The sequence below is a fragment of the Lynx rufus genome, unplaced genomic scaffold (genome assembly GCF_022079265.1).
Source record: "Lynx rufus isolate CCGP_SWC_20201006 ecotype Redwood Valley unplaced genomic scaffold, mLynRuf1.p SCAF_3, whole genome shotgun sequence".
Lineage (NCBI taxonomy): Eukaryota > Metazoa > Chordata > Mammalia > Carnivora > Felidae > Lynx > Lynx rufus.
In genome coordinates this window covers 37,560,357-37,581,992 of record NW_025814845.1, presented here as the reverse complement: position 1 = coordinate 37,581,992, position 21,636 = coordinate 37,560,357, and the positions used below count along the sequence as shown (strand labels likewise).

At 40.2% G+C, this 21,636-nt stretch overlaps 1 protein-coding gene across 2 annotated transcripts in view; it reads left to right on the top strand.

Moving 5' to 3' along the window:
• TEC (tec protein tyrosine kinase) overlaps positions 1-20,821 on the top strand; it is a 127,773-nt gene extending 106,952 nt beyond the window's left edge. For both annotated transcript variants that reach the window (XM_047091314.1, XM_047091313.1), the window contains exons 10-18: positions 2,532-2,611; positions 3,798-3,931; positions 7,186-7,260; positions 8,012-8,183; positions 8,292-8,508; positions 15,015-15,079; positions 18,622-18,740; positions 18,827-18,984; positions 20,142-20,821. In XM_047091314.1, coding sequence (XP_046947270.1) covers positions 2,532-2,611; positions 3,798-3,931; positions 7,186-7,260; positions 8,012-8,183; positions 8,292-8,508; positions 15,015-15,079; positions 18,622-18,740; positions 18,827-18,984; positions 20,142-20,225 — 1,104 coding nt within the window. In that variant the 3' untranslated portion in view covers positions 20,226-20,821. The remainder of the gene's footprint in view (positions 1-2,531; positions 2,612-3,797; positions 3,932-7,185; positions 7,261-8,011; positions 8,184-8,291; positions 8,509-15,014; positions 15,080-18,621; positions 18,741-18,826; positions 18,985-20,141) is intronic.
• The last annotated feature ends 815 nt before the right edge of the window (positions 20,822-21,636 follow it).

The window sequence follows — 21,636 nt, the reverse complement described above, 5'->3', positions numbered from 1 at the left end:
CTCTGTGTCCAAATTTCCCTTTCTTTTTTTTTTTTTTAACATTTATTTATTTTTGACAGAGAGAGAGATTGAGTGGGAGAGAGGCAGAGAGAGAGGGAGACACAGAATTCGAAGCAGGCTCCAGGCTCTGAGCTGTCAGCACAGAGCCTGATGTGGGGCTCGAACTCATAAGCCATGAGATCATGACCTGAGCCAAAGTCAGACACGTAACCAACTAAGCCACCCAGGTGCCCCCCAGATTTCCCTTTCATATAAGGACTCCATCATATTGTATTAGGGCCCAGTCTATTGATCTCATTTCAATTCAGTTCCCTCTGTAAATCTCTAAATATGGTTAGGACTCCAATGTATCTTTTTTGAGTAGGAGACTATTAAATCCATACCAATAGGTAACAACTAGTACATGGGTAACATTTTCTTTACTTCCTTTCTCACTAATTTATTATTTGCTACCTTGATTTTAGTACTTAAATGTGTTTTTCCTTTTTGCTTGAAGTTATTTGTTTTAAAATAATTTATATCAGTATTACATGATATCTATTATAAATGAAGTTTTTATTTATTTATTTTTATTTTTTCTAATGTTTATTTTTGAGAGAGAGAGAGAGGTGGGGGGGAGGGCAGAGAGAGAGAGGGAGACACAGAATCTGAAGCAGCCTCCAGGCTCTGAGCTGTCAGCACAGAGCCTGATGCGGGGCTGGAACCCATGAACCACGAGATCATGACCTGAGCTGAAGTCGGATGCTTAACTGACTGAGCCACCCAGGCACCCCATAAATGAAGTTTGATTAAGTATTTAGTTGCCTTTAGAAATAAATAAGCCAAAAAATAGTAAGTAATAAGTGTGCTAAAATTCTTACACTTTAAAAAGCAATAAAACAAAAGGGTAAAATATAGTATAGAGGGAACTGCAGTAGACCAAGTAAGGAGACCTGAGTCTAGCTGTAACTTCTCTAGTCTGTTTTGCACATCTGTAAGATAAGAAGGTTGGATTAGAAGACGATCTGTACAACTCTCCACATTTATGATCTAGTTATTCTATTTTGTAATGGTTCTCCATTTTTTTAAAGTTTTATTCATTTTTGAAAGAAAGAGACAGCGTGTGTGCATGCGGGGGTAGGGGCAGAGAGAAAAGGAGAGAGAGAATCCCAAGCAGGCTCTGTGCTAATATCACAGAGCCTGCTGCGGGGTTCAGACTCACTAACCGTGAGATCATGACCTGAGTGGAGATGAAGAGTCAGAGACTTAACCAACTGAGCCACCCAGGAGCCGCAATAGTTCTCAATTCTTTTAAACCCATGCTTTCTCGCTTTATCTCCTGTTTATTCCCACCAGTAGGGCTTTTTTTTGGACACTTGTTTCTGTAGTTTATATTAAAGAGCAATAGCCAGTGATTCTGCTTAATTCAAACGATATGTTACTGCACCTACCCCCCCAAGAGGATTCTTACACGCCTCCCTGGTGACCCTGCAATGAGAGGCAGCTGTAGGGGAGTGGGTAGCTAGAAAGCCTATGGCCCAAATTTTGGCTCTGCTCCTCACGAGCTGCATGATCTGGGGCAATTTATCCATCCTATCTGTGCCCCATTTCCTCGCCTGTGAAGTATAGCAGGGTTAACAGGAGTACCTACCTCAAAGGACTGTTTTGAGAATTAAGCACAGCCACATATTAGAACATATTAAAACAGAGTCCGTTTTCTCAATAACTATATGGTAGTTATTATACTTTTTACTGGTCAGTGAACTATTATGATCATTGAGTGTCTTTCTTATGAGTGAGAATAAAATGTATTTTGTTTTTTGACTATTAAAGACACTCTCATCTTAAAGCTAGAGACTGGGGGATTATCGGCGGAGAGGTATTTGACATTCCTAGCTTCTGTTTCTTGCTGTTTCGCTGAAAACTTGAGAACTTATTTTTTAGTCATTCTGTATTGTTTTGCTTTTTGGTTTTCTCTGCCTGATTTACTTGTGCTTGCAGCTCTCCTTTTGTGAACAGTGATATTTAACATCAATTTCCCGGGGAATTAGGGATCTTAAAGAGTGTTCTTATAAAGAGCACTGAGATACTTACAGGAAAAATGCTGTGTGGATAGAAGATGATATTGAGTCAGGATTCAAAGCTTCTAGCAAATATGAGAAGTGTATGCTATGAAACCCAATTATTAAGAAACACGTTTTTCAGTAACTGTTTCCCCACATGTCCAGCACTTCTAGGAATTGCAAAACCTTGTGTATCGGTTCTGAAAGGACACTTCGAGATATCTTGTGGAAATATCTCATGCTGTTGTGTGTGGTGATTTGTGATTGGGGGAATTGTGAGTGTACTTTCTTCACCTAATCTCATAGCCCAGTAATGTGAAGGGGAAAGTCATGTAGTTACACCCTGTTTTTTTAAGTTGTGCTTCTCCAAAGCAGATTTTCTAAGCAAAGGATAATAAACATGAAATTACAAGATGGGTTTCTTGAATCTTCTCTATGGCATTGATACTTGCTATTAGATTGGAAACATTTTCCTAACTTGGATTTTAGGATAAAGAAGGTGGTTTTATGGTAAGAGATTCCAGTCAGCCAGGCATGTACACGGTCTCCCTTTATACAAAGTTCGGAGGGTAAGTAATCAATCGATCAAGCTCTCTCTCTCTCTTTAAGAGTTTTTATATGAAGTTCCTGTGTAGTTTTTATGGTTCCTAATGTTCAAACATTATGCTGCATTTCAGCATGAAACAAGAAAATCTGCACTTGATTTCTAAAATCTATCCTATTTTTTGTGTTCATATTTCTTTATATCCATATTTCCTGTACTTGGTAATCTTCCTTATGGTTTTCCATATATATCCATTGAGAATGTCTATGGAAACGTTAGCAACATTCAAGAAATGAGTACCGTGCACTGCACTAAGCACTAAGGTGGCACAGCGAACAAAGTAGACACAGACCCTGACTTCCTATAGCTTAGTGGGGGATTCAGACAAGCAACCAGGCAGTTGTGGTAGCATGTGAGTAAGTATTATGCTCGGAGAGCAATGTGTGTATGTGGGGGGGGGGGGTAGTACATGGCCCAGACACATCCAAGTTAGTCACCAGTGTTTTCTAGGGACATCTAGACAGACCTGGTGGGTAATGCAGGCAGAAGGTGGGGGGAAGGGAAAGAGTGTTTCTGACTTAGGAAACTGGACCCAGAATTGAGGGAGGATATGATGAGTTCCAGGAACTGACAAAAGAGTATTTTAGCCAGAATGGAAGGGGGCAGTGAAGGGAGGAAAGAGAACCCTAGGAGATAAAAGTAGAGGTCAGGTCACGCCAGTGTCAAGGAGCTTTATTTTAAGAGCAGAGGGAATTATCTTGAAAGAATTTTTAGCAAGACATGACTCGAGAAGATCTGTGTTCTAGAAAGGTATCTAAAATAGAATTTATACATTTTTTAGAAGTGGGTTGGTTCACTTTTAGAAGTATAAGTCTTGTAGACATTTGCACATTTACATTAATAGCAGGGACAAAAAACAGTAGCCAGCTAAGAGGTATTTTAAGACTTTTACGTGTTGGTAAATGGAGTTGGTAAATTTTCTCTTTCACAATCTCATGCAAGGGCCAAGTACATTACCAGTGACCACTTTAAAAACTTCCACCTGTTAATGTGACAGGTGAAGCTAAGAAGAACGTGGGGAAAAAATAAAAGTTGTGCAGAGACTAGAAGGGGCCATATGTAGGGACCTGTGGTTTCTTGGTGGAAAACATCTTAAGAGTGATGTTACGTTGTTTCAATTTGGTGCTAACACAATTTGATTTTTGTTTCAGAGAAGGCTCGTCGGGTTTCAGGCATTATCATATAAAGGAAACAACAACATCCCCAAAGAAGTATTATCTCGCAGAAAAACATGCATTTGGTTCAATTCCTGAGATTATTGAATATCATAAGCACAATGCAGCAGGTAAATGATCTGTTAAAACATTTTTCAAATATAGGGTAGGGATTACGGTGGTCAGACATTGTCAGGCGAATGTGATAACCACTCCACTACGGAGACCCCACGGCTACATGGTCAGACATTGTGATGAATTCTTCCTTGAACAGTTTCAGTTTGTAGTTAATTGTAGAGTGTGATTGATTTAAAATTATTGCAAGGGCGCCTGGGTGGCACAGTCGGTTAAGCGTCCGACTTCAGCCAGGTCACGATCTCGCGGTCCGTGAGTTCGAGCCCCGCGTCAGGCTCTGGGCTGATGGCTCAGAGCCTGGAGCCTGTTTCCGATTCTGTGTCTCCCTCTCTCTCTGCCCCTCCCCCGTTCATGTTCTGTCTCTCTCTGTCCCAAAAATAAATAAACGTTGAAAAAAAAATAAAATAAAATTATTGCATATTAAGGATGTGATATATACAAAGAAAAATGGGAAATAATATTGTCTCGTAAAAGGCTGTCTTGGGGCGTCTGGGTGGCTCAGTCGGTTAAGTATCTGACTGTTGGTTCCGCTTAGGTCATGATCTCACAGTTCATGGGATCGAGCCCCATGTTGGGCTCTGCACTGAAAGCCTGGAGCCTGCTTGGGATTCTCTCTCTCCTCTCTCTGCCCCTCCCCTGCTCTCCCACTCTCTCTCTCTTCGAATAAATAAACCTTAAGTTTTTTTTAAAAAAAGCTGGTTTGACCTCAGCTCATGAGTTACTCTTATTGTATATGATGAATGTTCACATTTCTGTCGCTTATACCCTTGGTATTAACAAAGACTCCTTGCTTGACTAAGCATTAGTCAGGCTCCTAAACCATCTTTTAGACCCATTTATTTATGCACTTTCTTGTAAGATCCAGTTTTAGCAAGAACCCTGCTAAGTCAATTTCACCGGAACTCCCACCCTTGATATCCACTCGCACTCAGTATCTGATCAGGTTCCTTATTTCCCACTGGGTGATGTTCGGTCACCCTGGCTTATATTCAGCAAGATCCTGTTGATTGGCGTATCCCAACCCCCTCCCTGCCTAGAGTTCCTCTTAGTAATTTTCCATCCACTGACTGCACCCCTGCTCCTTGGCTGTAAATTCCCGCTTGTCCATGCTATATTTGGAGTTGAACCCAGTCTCTGTCGAACTCTAAAATCATATTGCGGTGGTTCCTATGCCAATCACAATGGTCCTGAATAAAGTCTACCTTACCACCTTTAGAAGTGTCATTGGATAGTTTCTTTTTTTAACAGTATTAAACTAAAACCTAAGATATGTCTATGTCAGGGCTGTCACAGAAGCCGTCAGACAAGCCCAGGGTTTAGGGGTATGCTAGGGGCTTCTAAAGACTAGAGTAGTTGTGTCCTGAATGAGTTTTCCATCTTGCTGAATCTCTGCTATACTTACCACCGGAGTGGGAACAAACCAAACACCAGAACCAGAAACTACATTGATGCCCGTTTTCTCAGATAATGATAGGAACAGTTATTGAGAGATAATTTAAATAGCATAAAATTCGCCCATTTAAGTATACAGGTGAGTGGTCATTAGTGTGTTTAGAGCGGTGCCGACTATCACCGTAATCTAACAACATTTCATCATCCTCAGAAGAAATATTGTGCCCATCACCTGTCTCTCCCCCCAATTCTCCTGCCCCCCCTTTTACCAGTCCAGCCCTTGGCAACCACTAATCTACTTTCTGTCTCCACAGATTTGCCTATTCTGGACATTTCATATAAATGGAATCATACAATAGGTGGTCTGTTATGACTGGCTTCTTTGAGTTAGCATAATGTGTTTGACATGGGTCCATGTTGTAGCCTGTATAAGTGTCCCGTTCCTTTTTATTGACAAATCATAATCCACTGTGTTAATTTGGTTTATCCATTTTGTTGTCATTCATCAGGGGTGGACATCTGGCTTGTTTTCACATTTTGCCTTTTACGAATAATGCTGTGAATATTTGTATACAAGTTTTTGCACGGAAATAGGTTTCATTTCTCTTGGTTACTTACCTAGGAGTGAATTTGCTGGGTTATATGTTAAGTCTGTGTCTAACACGTGAGGAGCTATTTTCATTATGGATTTATCCCCCAAGAACTTTTTCTTATCTCTTGTTCTGTTACTTTCTTTTTCAGGGATCACATTCCCTATTTCTTTCATCTCCTTGTATAACAACTGTTACCTCAATTCAGTCATTTAGCAAACATGTATTAAGTGTCTGTTACATGCCAGGCATTGTGCCTGGTTCTAGGGAGTCTGTGGTGGACTAGAGATAGTCATTGACCCTGTGTCTCTCCGAACTTACTGTCTGGTGGGGGAGACAAAGAAGTATGTAACACTTTAAAGTTACTATGAGATACGCTGTAACTGAAGAAATACAGAGGAAAATGGGTGCTTATAGGAGAGATACCTGTGCCATTTCTTCTTATTTAGTGCTGGTAGCAACTTACGTTAAAGGGTTTACCCCACCTCACTGACTTCCAGTAGTTTCTCTTCCAGTTATTGATATTTTAGAGCCTCTATTTATGCTAAGGTTACTTGTATTGAGTTAGCAAGGTGAATCACTTTAATTTTTAATAGACTACCTTAAATCCCTTTCATAGTTCAGATCTCATTGGAAAACAACATGAAATAATAATCGATAGTAACTGTTAGAAACCTTTTAACATTTTCAAAAATGTTTGAGAAGCAAATATGCTAGCAGAGAGCTTGATAAACCCTGTAATATTTATTTATTTATTTATTTATTTAAATTTATTTATTTATTTCTGAGAGAAAGTAAGGCAGGGAGGGGCAGAGAGAGAGGAAGAGAGGTAGAATCCCAAGCAGGCTCCATACTGTCAGCACAGAGCCCGACCCGGTACTCGAACTCATAAACCGCGAGATCATGACCTGAGCCAAAATCAAGAGTTGGACACTTAACCAACTGAGCCACCCTGGTGCCCCAGAACACGGTAATATTTAAAAGGCAGTGTTTGTTGAGTGAATAAAAGCATTTCTATCTTTAAAAGTTTTTTTATGTTTTGTAAAAATATGAAATGGTCAACTCAAAGTATAGGATTATCTTCTTCCTGCCTGCCTTCCTCTGGTTTTATTTTTCGCTAGCATATAGCAGGGTACTGTATGTACCCACAGAGGATGAGCACTTAGTGGAAAATGAATGGACTTTGTACAGGAGTTTCTAAGGTTTGTGCTTTACCATGCGGAGTGATTAAGAATGAATTCAACTGCACTGCTCTCTCTGACCTCCAGGACTCGTCACAAGGCTGCGGTACCCAGTTAACGTGAGGGAGAAGAACGCACCGACCACTGCAGGATTCAGCTATGGTAACTCATTTCATAGTTGCACTGGCTAACTTTCCTTGAAAAAAATCCATCACCCCAAGACCAGTTTAGATGTTTAGGATTCCACATAGAACTGTTTTTATAGTTTTATAGTATGGATTTTTAGATGATTGTACTCATAGCCATGGTAACCCTCGATTTTCTGTTTTCATCATTATTCATAATTCAGAAAACTTCCTGTTGGTGAAAAATGAGCACTGCCATGTTATTTCTAAAATAAGCCAAATCCTTTCCTGGTTCTCACTAGCCTTGTTGGTTACTCACAGGAAGTTAAGGATGGGGGTAATAAAGAAGGCATCCACTTGAGGTCTTTGTTGCTTCCAGCAAAAGCCTTTTAAACAGAAGATTAAATTCTTTCCAACCAGATGTAATTGGGGGAAAAAAAACAAAAAACGAAACTGAGGGGGAAGAATGCTAAAGGAGGAAGCTTTTTTTTTTTTCCTAAGCACTTTTAAGCTCTATTATTATTAGCATATTGTTCATCATCTTCTTGCTTTCTGCAGTTCACATTGCTTGTATTGTGACGGCTCGGAAGGCAGTCCATCATCCCCCAGAGGGGGGAAAGCCACCTTTTGTAGTTTAGATGCACATTGCAAGTCTGCTGTATGTTTTACTGGCAGTTGTACCAGCCTGTAACTTTGACATTGACCTTGGTTGTAGTTTCTTTGTTTCCCGCGGATTCATGCTGTGTTCTCCTTATTAAATGTTATCACTTTCTCCCTCTGTCTCACAGAAAAATGGGAGATCAACCCTTCAGAGCTGACCTTTATGAGGGAACTGGGGAGCGGACTGTTTGGAGTCGTGAGGCTTGGCAAGTGGAGAGCTCAATACAAAGTTGCAATCAAAGCTATTAGGGAAGGTGCCATGTGTGAGGAAGACTTTATAGAAGAAGCTAAAGTGATGATGTAAGTTACTCTGTTCTTTCCCATTGCTCTTTTAGCCTGGCTCCAGCTAATAGCCCTGCTGGTTTCTTTTCCTATAGTAACCATATGTATGCATGACTTCCCTCCCAGGAAGCTCACACACCCGAAGCTGGTACAGCTTTATGGCGTATGCACCCAGCAGAAACCAATTTACATTGTTACGGAGTTCATGGAAAGGGGCTGTCTTCTGAATTTCCTCCGGCAGAGACAAGGTCATTTTAGTAGAGATATGCTCCTGAGCATGTGTCAAGATGTGTGTGAAGGGATGGAGTACCTGGAGAGAAACAGCTTCATCCACAGAGATCTGGTAATCAGAAACCACCTGTGTTCCCATTCGGTGGCCCAGTTCCTTTGTGACACTGGGGCAGCACATGAGCAATGATGTATTAATACCCACTTTCTGTTCTCAACAGTGTCCCATCATTATCTTTAAACTTGGTCAGTTTGACTTGCCTCATAATTTTAACAGAAAGATCTTTACTAAATCTAATACATCTAATACATAAGTACGTAGACAATTGTATAAATAATATGTAATTACATAGGTAATTATTTCTAAGCAACTTACCATGTATTAAGTACTTGAGCCCCGTTAAGAATCTCAGGTGACAGCTAGTCTTTCTGATCATCATTGATACGTAAGAAAATTAGCTTGAGAGACAGGAAATGACTTGCATAAGGTGATAACGTGGGGAAGTTAAGGGCTGACTGTCACTAAATCCCCAGCTCTTTCCCACCGCATACACTGTAAGCTAGAACAGAAGCTACAACAGAAACCCTTGGCTTATTTTCCTTATTTCTCAAATCACTGGGAAAAGATGGAAGCCCATGTTAACTCCTCAAAATACTAGAAAAAGGAATCTATTACTGGTTCTAAATTATTGTGATGGAGATACTTCTTAATTTCTCCTCTCTCTCTCCCTACCTCCTCCATTTTTTCTTTCGTTTTTTCTTGTCTGCCTATTCTTCTCAAATGTATCTATTTTCAGCTTGTTGATGGACCTATCAGTTCCTGTTAAACCTTAAAGGTGATCTTTCATCAAAAAGAATGTGATTTTCCACCTGGGACTTTTTTCCATATTTTAGTTGTTGTTGTTGTTTTTAAGTAGTGCTGGCTTCATGCCCAGCACAGAGCCCAATGTGGAGTTTGAACTCAATACCCTGAGATCAGGACTTGAACTGAGATCAGGAGTTGGAAACTTAACCAACTGAGCCAGTCAAGGGCCCCTTCACATTTTAGTTTTAACTTTTTTGTCATAAAGCATGGATGCATTTCTTCCAGAGTAACAGTAAAGCGTTTACAAAAATTTAACAATCACCTTAAACAGGCATTGCTTTAATAGGTATTTAACACATGTTTACTCATTTAATCATTATAACAACTCTAAGAAGTAGGTACTATTACTATTCTCACTTTACAGATGAGGAAACTGAGGCGCAAATAGGATAAAATAACTTACCAATGATCAAGGAAACTGTGGAGTTGGGATTTGAACCCGGGGAGTTTGGCTCTGGAGTCCATACTGTGGCCACTGTGCAATGCCATCTGTAGTCTTAGGTTATAATAAAGAGCTGAAGATTTGTATATGGAAGACTTAGATTCTGTCTCTACATCTGTAAATTGTGGGTGGGTTAGAATACTGGTTTGCTCACAAGACTCCTTCCACCCCCACCCCCAGCTTTACTGAAGTATAATTGACAAAATTGTATAAATTTAAAGTATAGAGCATAATGACTTGATATGTGTACACATTGTGAAATGATTATCACAGTCAAGTTAATTATATCCATATCTCACATGTGGTTAAGAATGCTTAATATTTATTCTTTTAGTAAATTGCGATTAAATAATACAGTGTTATTAATTATAGTTATCGTGCTATACATGAGATCCTCAGAACATAATGAGTTTCACATTTTTTCTTAAGATTCCTTATATAAATAATGTCATACAGTATTTGTCTTTCTGTCTGGCTCATTTCACTTCGGATAATGCCCTCTATGTTCATCTCTGTTGCCACAATAACAAGATCTTTTTTTATGGCATATTCCTTTGTGTGTGTGTGTGTATGTGTGTGCATACACCCCACATCAACTTTATTCACTCGCCATTGATGAACAGTTAGATTGTTTCATATCTTAGCTATTGTAATGCTCCTGTGCATATGGGGGTACAGACATCTCTTTGAAGTACTGATTTCATTTCCTTTTGTATATATTTAGAAATGGAATTCCTGGATCATATGGTAGTTCTACTTATAATTTTTTGAGTAGACTCCAATACTGTTTTCCATAATGGCCGTACCAATTTACATTCCCACGAATCATATACAGGGGTTCCACTTTCTCCTCTGTTTCCTCCTTGCCCACTTTTGTTATCTCTCGTGTTTTTGATACTAGCCATCCTGATAGATGTGGAATGATATCTTACTGTGCTTTTGATTTGCATTTCCCTGATGATTGATGATGTTGAGCCCCCTTTCATATACCTGTTGGCCATTTGTATGGGTTTTTTTTTTTTTTGAAAAAAATGTGTATTCAGGTTCTTTGCCCCTTTAAAAAATTGGATTATTTCCTTTTATTTGGTACTGAGTTGTATGATTTCTTTATATATTTTATATAAACCTCTATTGGTTATATGGTTTTGCAAATACTTTCTCCCAGTCTGTAGTTTTCCTTTTTATTTTGTTGACTATTTCCCTTGCTATGCAAAGGTTTTTATTTTTTTTTTAATTTTTTTTCTTCAACGTTTTTATTTATTTATTTTTGGGACAGAGAGAGACAGAGCGTGAACGGGGGAGGGGCAGAGAGAGAGGGAGACACAGAATCGGAAACAGGCTCCAGGCTCTGAGCCATCAGCCCAGAGCCTGACGCGGGGCTCGAACTCACGGACCGTGAGATCGTGACCTGGCTGAAGTTGGACGCTTAATCGACTGCGCCACCCAGGTGCCCCGCTGTGCAAAGGTTTTTAGTTTGATGTAGCCTAGTTATTTATTTCTGCTTTTGTTGCTTGTGCTTTTGGTGCCATATCCAAAAATTCATTGCCAAGATCATGTCAAGGGGCTTTCCCCTGTTTTCTTCTAGACCTGGATTCAGGACTTACATTTAAGTCTTTAATCCATTTCAGGTCAGTTTTTATGTATGGTGTAAGATAGAGGTCCAATTTCATTATTTTGCATATAGATACCCAGTTTTGCCAGCACCATTTATTAAAGAGACTGTGTTTTCCCCACTGTGTGTTCTTGGCCCCTTTGCCAAAGATTAGTTGACCATATATGTATGGATTTATTTCTGGACTCTATATCCTTTTCCGTTGGTCTATATATTTGTTTTTGTGCTAGTATCGTACTGTTTTGATTACTATAGCTTTGTAATAGCTTTAAATCAGAACATGTGGTGCCTCTAGTTTTGTTCTTCTTTCTCAAGGTTGTTTTGGCTACTTTATGTCTTTTGTAGTTACATATGAATTTTAGGATTGTTTTTCTATTTCTGTGAATTGTACCAACGGAATTTTGAAAGGGATTACATCAAATGTAGATTGCTTTGGGTGGTATGGACTTTTAAACAATATTAATTCCTGCAAACCATGGACGGGGGTAGCATTCCATTTGTTTGTATTGTGTTTTTTTTTTTTTTTTTTCATCAAAAGTTTATGAGTTTTTGGATTTTTGCCTTTTTGGTTAAATTTATTTATTTATTCCTAACTATGTTATTGTATTTGGTGTTATTATAAATGCATTTGTTTTCTTAATTTCTTTCAGATGTTTCATTGTTAGTGTATAGAAATGCAACTGATTTTTGTGTATTGATTTTGTATGATACAACTTTATTGAAATTATTTATTAGTGCTAATATGTTTTTGTTTTTTTTAGAATTTTCTACATATAAGATCATGTCAACCGCAAACAAAGACAATTTTAATTTTGCTTTCCAATTTGAATGCCTTTTCTTTTTCTTGCTTAATTGGCCTGGCTAGGTCTTTTAGTACTATGTTGAATAGATGTGGTGAGTGGATATCATTGTCTGTTCCTGATTGTAGAGGAAAAGCTTTTAGCTTTTCATTGTTGAGTATGATATTAGCTGTGGGTTGGTCATATATGACCTTTATTATGTTGAGGTATATTCCTTTTATACTAACTTGTTGAGAGTTTTTATCATAAAACTCTTTATGATAAATGGATATTAACTTTTGACAAATGCTTTTTCTGCATCTGTTGAGATAGTCATATGATTTTTATCCTTCATTCTGATAATGTGAGATATACATATACATATACCACATTTATTGATTTGCGTATGTTGAACCATCCCTGCATCCTGGGGATGAATCCCTTTTGATCATGGCGTATGATCCTTTTAATGTATTGTTGAGTTCTGTTTGCTAATATTTTGTTGATGATCTTTTAAATATCTGTGTTCATCAGGGATATTGACCTATAATTTTCTCTTCTTATAGTGTCCTTGTCTGGCTCTGGTGTCAGGGAAATGCTTACGTCATAAAATGAGTTTGGAAGTATTCTCTCCTCTTCAATATTTTGGAAGAGTTTGAGAAGGATATGTGTTAGTTTTTCTTCACACGTTTCGTAAAATTCGGGGCGCCTGGGTGGCTCACTCGGCTGAGCGTCCGACTTCAGCTCAGGTCATGATCTCGCGGTCTGTGAGTTCGAGCCCTGCGTCGGGCTCTGTGCTGACAGCTCAGAGACTGGAGCCTGCTTTGGATTCTGTGTCTCCCTCTCTCTCTCTGCCCCTCTCCCGCTCATGCTCTGTCTCTCTCTGTCTCTCAAAAAGAAATAAACATTAAAAAAAAATGTTTTGTAAAATTCACCAGTGAAGCCTTCTGGTCCTGGGCTTTTCTTTTACAAGACTGTTTTCAAGATTACAACATATGATTGGGGCAAAGGACTCCGTAAAATAGAAGATGTGATATGTAGATATAGATATAGATATAGATGTTATATATATCTATATATATAAAACATTCCTTGTTCGGGGCGCCTGGGTGGCTCAGTCAGTTAAGCGTCCGACTTCAGCTCAGGTCACAATCTTGCAATCTCGCGGTCTGTGAGTTCGAGCTCCGCGTCGGGCTCTGGGCTGATGGCTCAGAGCCTGGAGCCTGCTTCCGAATCTGTGTCTCCCTCTCTCTCTGCTCCTCCCCCGTTCATGCTCTGTCTCTCTCTCTCTGTCTCAAAAATAAATAAACGTTAAAAAAAATAAAAAAAAAACATTCCTTGTTCTTATTATGCTTAGCAATGATAAAGAACTTCTCTTTGTCATATTGAAAGTTATGAATTAAGCACCTTCCTCTTTTTTTGTACTTTCAAAACTGATGAAAATTGAATGCCTGCAGGAGTATGGCAGACTACATCTGTCCACACAGGCCATATCTTGGTGAAAGCAATTTTGATAATTTTGTGCTTATGATATTGACATCACTGTGGTAGTTTTGTGTCACCCCTGAAGGGAAGATTCTGATGCTCCTGTCTTTTGAGCAAAGAATGCTGTTGACCATGAAGTGAAGGCATTAGAAGGCATCTCCGTAGGAAAAGGGGGAAATCTGGGGAACTTTAGAAGAGACTCTTAAAATGCATTCAGCAGGAATAATTTCATATAAGTGGCTGCCACATACAGAGAATAAAATGCTAGAAGTATCAGGAATAAAAATGCACCTGGGCGCACCTGGGTGGCTCAATCAGTTAAGCATTGGACTTTGGCTCAGGTCATGATTTCATGGTTTGCTCACCATCAGGTGAGCTCAAGCCCCACATAGGTGAGCTTGAGCCCCGCGTCTCTCTCTCTCCCTCTCTCTGTCTCTGCTCTCATGGGATTCTGTCTCTCTCCCTCTCTCTCTGCCCCTCGCTCACTTGTCCGCTTTCTCTCAAAAAAGAAAATGCATCTTAGCCCACAGGTTATGGCATTAAAAATATTGTTACCATGTTTTCCTTCGGAGAAGTACTATCTTTTTACAAAACTGTTTTCTTGAAATTTAAAGAATGGGCAAGAGAATACAAATTAAATAATCCAGAATTGTTTTTGACCCATTTCATGTATCATACTACAATATACTGGAAACATTATGAATGACAAGGCAAACTATGTTGCACATGGCTGGGGTTTTTTTTTTTTGACTGAGAACGGGACAACCAGTCATTGAGCAAAACTATTGGGTAAAAGGTTAATTACCTATCAGTTACCTTTGTTGTCATTAAACTCACCTAGTGAGAACCTAGATTAAGGACTTGGAGAGATGTCATTATCAGGGCACCTGGGTGGCTCAGTCGGTTAGGTGTCTGACTCTTAGTTTCGGCTCAGGTCATGATCTCACAGTTCATGAGATGGAGCCCCGCCTAGGGTGCTGACAGTGCAGAGCCGGCTTGGGTTTCTCGCTCTCTGTCCCTCCCCCATTCATGTGCATGTGCACACTTGAGCTCTCTCAATGTCTCTCTCTCTCTCTCAAAATAAATAAACTTAAAAAAAGAGAGATGTTATCAGTAAGAAAATCTCACAGTTTAATAAAAATAGGAATGGGAGGGGGGGAAGTAGGTTGATCTGGTTAGTCCTCATTTGGGTCTGACAATTGGTGATGTCATGTAATAATGCCCTATTGCACATACGACCTGCTGACCTGTCTTTCTACCCATTTTTTCAAATATATGTTGCAGACAATTCCACGGGGATAAAAACAATTTATAAAGAGACATTTCCACCTTCTGTAAATGTTGACTGGGCTATATTAAGTTTAATATAAACAGAATTTATATTTTTTTACTTTGTAGAACTTTGTAACTATTATACCATTGAAATGTTATTTTCCAGGCTGCCAGAAATTGTCTAGTAAATGAGGCGGGAGTTGTGAAAGTATCTGATTTTGGAATGGCCAGGTAAGGCTGAGTCTATGTGAACGTTTTCTATCAGTTTTGGATTAGATTAATATGAGACGGTGACCTTTGAAGGTACAGAAAGCCTGGCTTTTTCTTTGCAGTTTAACTGTGTCAGCTTCTTTCTCTGAGGCCTATTTAAGAGCTGTTTTTAAACCACATCTTTTGTTCTATTAGCAAAATATCTGTAGTACTCATCATTTTCATAGGCAGACTAATTGTTTTTTCTGCTTTTTAGTGTGTTTTGATATAAGGAAATAAAATAAATTAGATTATCTGTATTTTGAAAAATTTCTTTGCTGAATGTATCCATTTTACTGCTACCTTGGGCTTTTCCTCAGGTCAACAAATTGTCGAGAAATTATGACTTCATGCTTTATTATGTGGCTTCAGGTGATAGTCACATTAGCTTGTAGAATTAATAAGCATGGGAATAATCTGCACTGACGAAGGAGAAAGGAAATCTTGTTCACTGTTCTGTGATAAATGAATTCATTAAAAAAGTGTACATTGCAATGTTAATAATTCTCTCCACTAGGTGGCGGTATAGCATGTTAAATATGTTACTTTCATTTTTTCCTTGGTTTGGGTTAGATTTCTAGAATCTTTTGTTTTCACAGAAAATGTATTTAGGGGTAAAGTTCTTAGAATACCCAAATCTGTTGTGTTTTTATTCTCATAATTTTTGTAATTTTAATGGTGTGTTAGAAAAGACCTTGAAAACATACTGTTTGTCCTTTTCCTCCTCTCTGTCCATTCACTCATCCGTACATCCATCCGTAAAGAAATTAGGTGCCTACTGTGTACCAGGGTGTTAGGCTGAACCGGAGCAGAGAATAAGGCATATGGGTCCTTGCCCGCATGCGGCTTATATTCAGGAGGAGAGAGAGACATAGACCTGAGACAATCATGAAGAAGGGAAAACACAGTGGTGTGACAGAGCAGGGATCAGCACACCATGGCCTCTGGCCCAGATGTGACCCAACACCTCTTTATTCAGCCTGTGAGCCAACAGTGGTTTTCCAAATTTTAAATGATTGGCAAAACTTAAAAGAAGTTTGTGACACGTGAAAATTATCTGAAATTCAAATGTCAGTGTGTGTAAATACTTATGTGTTGTCTGTGGCTGCTTTCACACTACAAAGGCAGAGTTGGATAGTGGTGGCAGAGGCTGGATCACCTGAAAAATCTGAAATATTTATCACGTGACCCATTACAGAAGAAGTTTGCTCATCCCTAAGATAGAGGTCACTTGGGGCTAGTGGGGGGAGTGATGGTGTGGGGTGGGGTCATAGTAGCTGTGGTGCTTTGGAAGACAGACCTCTTTGTGTTTTTTTCTTTTTGTTTTTTGTTTGTGTTCTTCTCACATTTGTATTTCCATTCTGGTTAACATACAGCACAATATTGGTTTCAGGAACAGAATTCAGTGATTCATCATTTACATACAATACCCAGCGCTCATCACAAGTACCCTCCTTAATCCCCATCACGTATCTAGCCCATCTCCCACCCACCTCCCTCTATCAACCCTGTTTGTTCTCTGTCATTAAGAGTATCTTATGGTTTGTTTCCCTGTCTCCACCTCCCCGATATGTTCATCTGTTTTGTTTCTTAAGCCATATGAGTGAGATCATATGGTATTTGTCTTTTTCTGACCGACTTACTTTGCTTAGCATAATATACTCCAGCTCCATCCACATCATTGCAAATGGCAAGATTTCATTCTTTTTGATGCCCGAGTAATGTTCCATTGTATATATGGACCACGTCTTCTTTATCCATTTATCAGTCAATGGACGCTTGGGCTGTCTCCATAGTTGGGCTATTGTTGATAGTTTTGCTATGCTGGGGTGCACGGCCCCTTTGAATCTGTATTTTTGTATCCTTTAGGTAAATACCTAGTAGTGCGACTGCTGGATCATAGGGTAGTTCTATTTTCAGTTTTTTGAGGAACCTCCGCCCTGTTTCCCAGAGCAGCTACACCAGTTTGCATTGCCACCAACAGTGCAAGAGGGTTGCCCTTTCTCTGCATCCTCGCCAACACCTGTTGTTTCTTGTGTTGTTGTTTCTTGTGTTGTTAATTTCAGCCATTCTGATGTGAGGTGTGAGGTGGTATCTCAGTGTGGTTTTGATTTGCATTTCCCTGATGATGAGTGACGTTGAGCATCTTTTCATGTGTCTGTTAGCCATCTGGATGTCTTCTTTGGAAAATGCCTACTCATGTTGCAAGACCTCTTTGAGACCAGGATATTTGAACTGAGACCAAAAAGGCAGAAATAGCCAATTAGGTGGAAATCTGAGGGTGAAATATTCCAGGTGGAAGAAACAGCAAATGTAAAAGCTTGAAATCTGGGACAAGCTTGGCCTGCTGAAGGAATCAAAAGAGGGCCAGGGTGGTTAGCCCAGGGTCAGCACAAGGAGCAGGTATGAAGCCACAGAAGGAACAGGTCATACAGGCCATGTTTAGTTCCTAATGAGAACAGGACTGCTGCCTGCCAGGGCAGTACTTACCCCTGCTCTTTATATGCTTTTTATGAAGATTTTCTCTGAGGGGCAGTCCTTCAGTTTCACATGTTTGATTTTCACAGGTTTGGCTTTCAGAAAATGTGTGCTTTCGCATCAGCCCCTCTAAAATCCTCATTAAACACTGAATTCAGACTCCCCTGATTGACAATTTGATCCAGTCCATGGTGGCATTGTTACCATCTTTGTCCATGCAGCAAAGGAATTTTGTGCAATTATGTGAATGTTTTCTCATGGAGCTTTTAGAAATTAACTTGATATGTTCATGTGATACATAAATGCATTCCTTGTGTAAATACATACAGAACACATAACAGAAAGGGCTGAAGTCCCCATATTCACCGCCCCGATCAAAGGTCCTCCCCCCAGGTAGCCAGAGTTACCAGTTTGTGTGTGTCTATCCAGAAGAACATAAGTAAGCTTGCATAGCAAAAATTACATAGTATTGTTTTGAGTGTGTAATTGTGTGTGTGGGGGGGGGACAGATGTCATGGCATATAAATATATACTCCACCATTTACATATGTCATTTTGCAATTTGCTGTTTTCATTTGCTGGAGGTTTAAATTGCACTCTGTGGAATTGTGGGGGCTAAAAGCACACGCGTCTCCAAATGCTCTGCACCACTTCCTTTAGAGCAGCTCTGCTTTAGATGTTTTACATGTGGGCCCTTCGGGTTAAATTTTGTTTAAAGAACAAAGTTGCTAACCCCCCAAAAAAGTTTGCTAACTCTTTTATTGTGTTCTGCCTCTATTATAAAAAACAAACACAACACAGAAACACAAAAGGGCAGGTACTAATGTTACAACGTGCCCATCTCAAGCACATAAATGAAGCTCAGAGGAAGATGGAAATCACCAGGCGTGGCCACTGAGGCAAACATTTAGCTTCAACCGGATGCTTGTTGGACTTCAGTCAACTGTGTTTTTGATTCTAAGAGGAAAGAAAAAAAAAATTGAAGAGCATGTACAAAATGTAGATCATAGCTCAGAGGCGTAAACCTATGGCGTGTCTTACTTTAGGTATGTTTTGGATGATCAGTACACAAGTTCTTCTGGTGCAAAATTTCCAGTGAAGTGGTGTCCACCGGAGGTGTTTAATTACAGCCGCTTTAGCAGCAAATCAGACGTCTGGTCATTTGGTAAGAACATGGTCTGTTTTTCCTCGGCTCTGCTCTGAAGAGGAAGTGGGCGCATCCGTGGGTGATCCTTCTCTTTCTTTTTCCAGGTGTTTTAATGTGGGAAATATTCACCGAAGGCAGAATGCCGTTTGAGAAAAACACCAACTATGAAGTGGTAACCATGGTTACTCGTGGCCACCGACTCTATAGGCCGAAGTTGGCATCCAAATACGTGTACGAGATGATGCTGAGGTGTTGGCAGGAGGTAACGATTTTTTGTGTGCTTTCTTCCTGAATCCTGAAAACATGTAGGGATCTGGGCTTGGTAGATTAGTAACGTATAGTCTTCACAGCCTAGTGAGTCAGTGCACGTTTTGTATGATTCCAAACTCTGGGTGGAAAGCCAGCCCTCTCAAATCGGGTCTGAGTAACGGGAAGAAGAATGTGAAGACATGGAAGATGAAAATAAGATAATAAATGCAGGCTGCCACCCCACTCCCAAGTAGAAATCCTGTCCCAGTTGCCTGAGTTAGGGACTCAGGGAATAATCCTGGAGAAGTAGCTCTTCTTTCCGCGGACTTCTTGTACTGTTGAACTATTACTCTTTCACGAGAGAGGGTTTCTTTCTCCAAACCTCGACTTCCCCAGATCTCTTTACTCATAGTCTTTGGAAGTGTTCCTTCCCCATGTATTAAAATGTCACCTCATAAAAGAGATTAGGCACTAAAATGACTTTTGAAAGATAATATTAACCCACATATATTGTATGCTAGGCACGGTACCAAGTGTTTTAGGTTTAGTTCTCAAAATAACCTTTTGAGGTGCAGAGACTTTTACTGTGACCACTTTCTGGATGAGAAGACCAGGGCCCACGAAGTTGACACTTGTCCAAGGCCACTTTGCTACAGAGAGGCAGAGCCTATGCTCGTGGCCACTTACTATGATGCCTCCAAAGAGCACTGATTGGCATGGGAGTGGCCTGGGCAGGAAGGGCTCCTGGGGGTGGGAGAGGACAGCATGAGCAAAGGTAAGGTGGTGGTAATGAGTGTGGTGTGTGTACCTGAGGATAGAGATTGGTCTGATAGAGTAGAAAGCCCATGTGAGAGTTTTTGTGGGAAATGAAACTGGGTAGCAAGAGGGTGGGGGAGGGGAAGGGTATAGAGTGCACTGCGAATTAGCAGGACTTGATTTTGCAGGCAATAAAGCGCTCTCTTAGCTTCTTGAGTGGAAACACAAAAGCAGTGTAGGAGAAAGGTTTGTCTAGCAATAGTATGTGTAGAATAGAGAAGTCCCATTTGGAGATGCCTGCATGTTCTAGTACCAGACGATCAGTATCTTGCAGTTATGTGAGTTTGAGCAGTGAGAAATTAGTTTTGGAATGGATTCTGGAACCCACAGCTTCTCTTTGATTTTTCATTGTAGAAACCGGAGGGAAGGCCTTCCTTTGAAGATTTGCTGCGCACGATAGATGAACTAGTTGAATGTGAAGAAACTTTTGGAAGATAAGTGATGGTGTGATCTGTGACTTCCAGATTCCAAAGCATGAGGAAGAAATGGCACTTTGTGGCTAACTTTTAATTTATTTAGCACTCGGATGTGTAGATTGTTTTACTTATAAAGTGGAAACACCTAAAGCATTTGCTTCTAGACCAGCCTGAGCTCTGGCACTGAACCTTTCAGATTATGGAAATGCTGCCTTAGAGATGGCGATGGAAGGCACTCACTTTTATCCATTCCACAGGTATTTGAGTGCCTACCACGTGCTAGGTACCATGCCCAGACCCCAAGGTTTGCCCTTTTTAGGGGTGTACATGGGGCCATGTTAGCTGGTGCCAGTGAAGGTCAGGATATCTGGGAAGAGATAGGGAAATAGAGCCTTGTTCCAGCAACCCTTCTCTTTCCTTTGACGTCTATGGAAATCTGGGCCTGAGGCATTGTCTGGAATGTGGGTTCTGGAAGAATCAGGAACCCATCTTGGATAAGTACCCTTCTTTTGTTTTGAAAACCTGTTTTCAAGACTGCGATTAGTATTACATTAAAAATATTTGTATGCTGTATATATTGTAAATATATAATATATAAAGATATATATTTATAAGAAACATGAGTTGTCTTTTAATTAGCACGTTCAATTCTGTAACACATGAGCTTTCCTTTTTTTTTTTTAAATTTTTTTTTTTTTACGTTTTTATTTATTTTTGAGACAGAGAGAGACAGAGCATGAACGGGGGAGGGGCAGAGAGAGAGGGAGACACAGAATCGGAAGTAGGCTCCAGGCTCTGAGCCATCAGCCCAGAGCCCGACGCGGGGCTCGAACTCACGGACCGTGAGATCGTGACCTGAGCCGAAGTCGGACGCTTAACCGACTGAGCCACCCAGGCGCCCCATGAGCTTTCCTTTTTAGGACTAGGGACTGTGCCTTGCAGCTGTCAATTTCTTTTCCCCCAGGGATCAAATATTCCTTATCGAAGAGAAAAAAGTCTGGACCCTTCTGCCATTAATATTCCCTCTCCATTTAGGCAGACATGTTTGGGGGTACCTGTCTAATTTAAGCCCCTAACCAGGCCCATGTTTGGGCTGATTGACCCTGCCCATGGTATCTATCACTAAAAGGGGTTAGGTAAAAGTTGAACTAGGGGTAATCAATCACTTTTTATGGCTTAAGAATCTGCCCCAGGACATAGATGCTGTAAGTGGAGGTGCTGGGCTCTGGGGGAAAATGATGAGAATGTGATGTTCACAACAAAGCCTGCCCCCACCGCAAGCAAGACCCAGGAGCAAGTTCAGCTTCTGGCGGAGAAACCAGGAAAAATGGAGAGAATGGTGTATTGAGCCATCTCCCAGATGGTTTTCAGGAGACCTGGTTGGACTTGGATTCCTGGATCAGTGAGATTGTCCCAGTGAGACAGTTATCTCA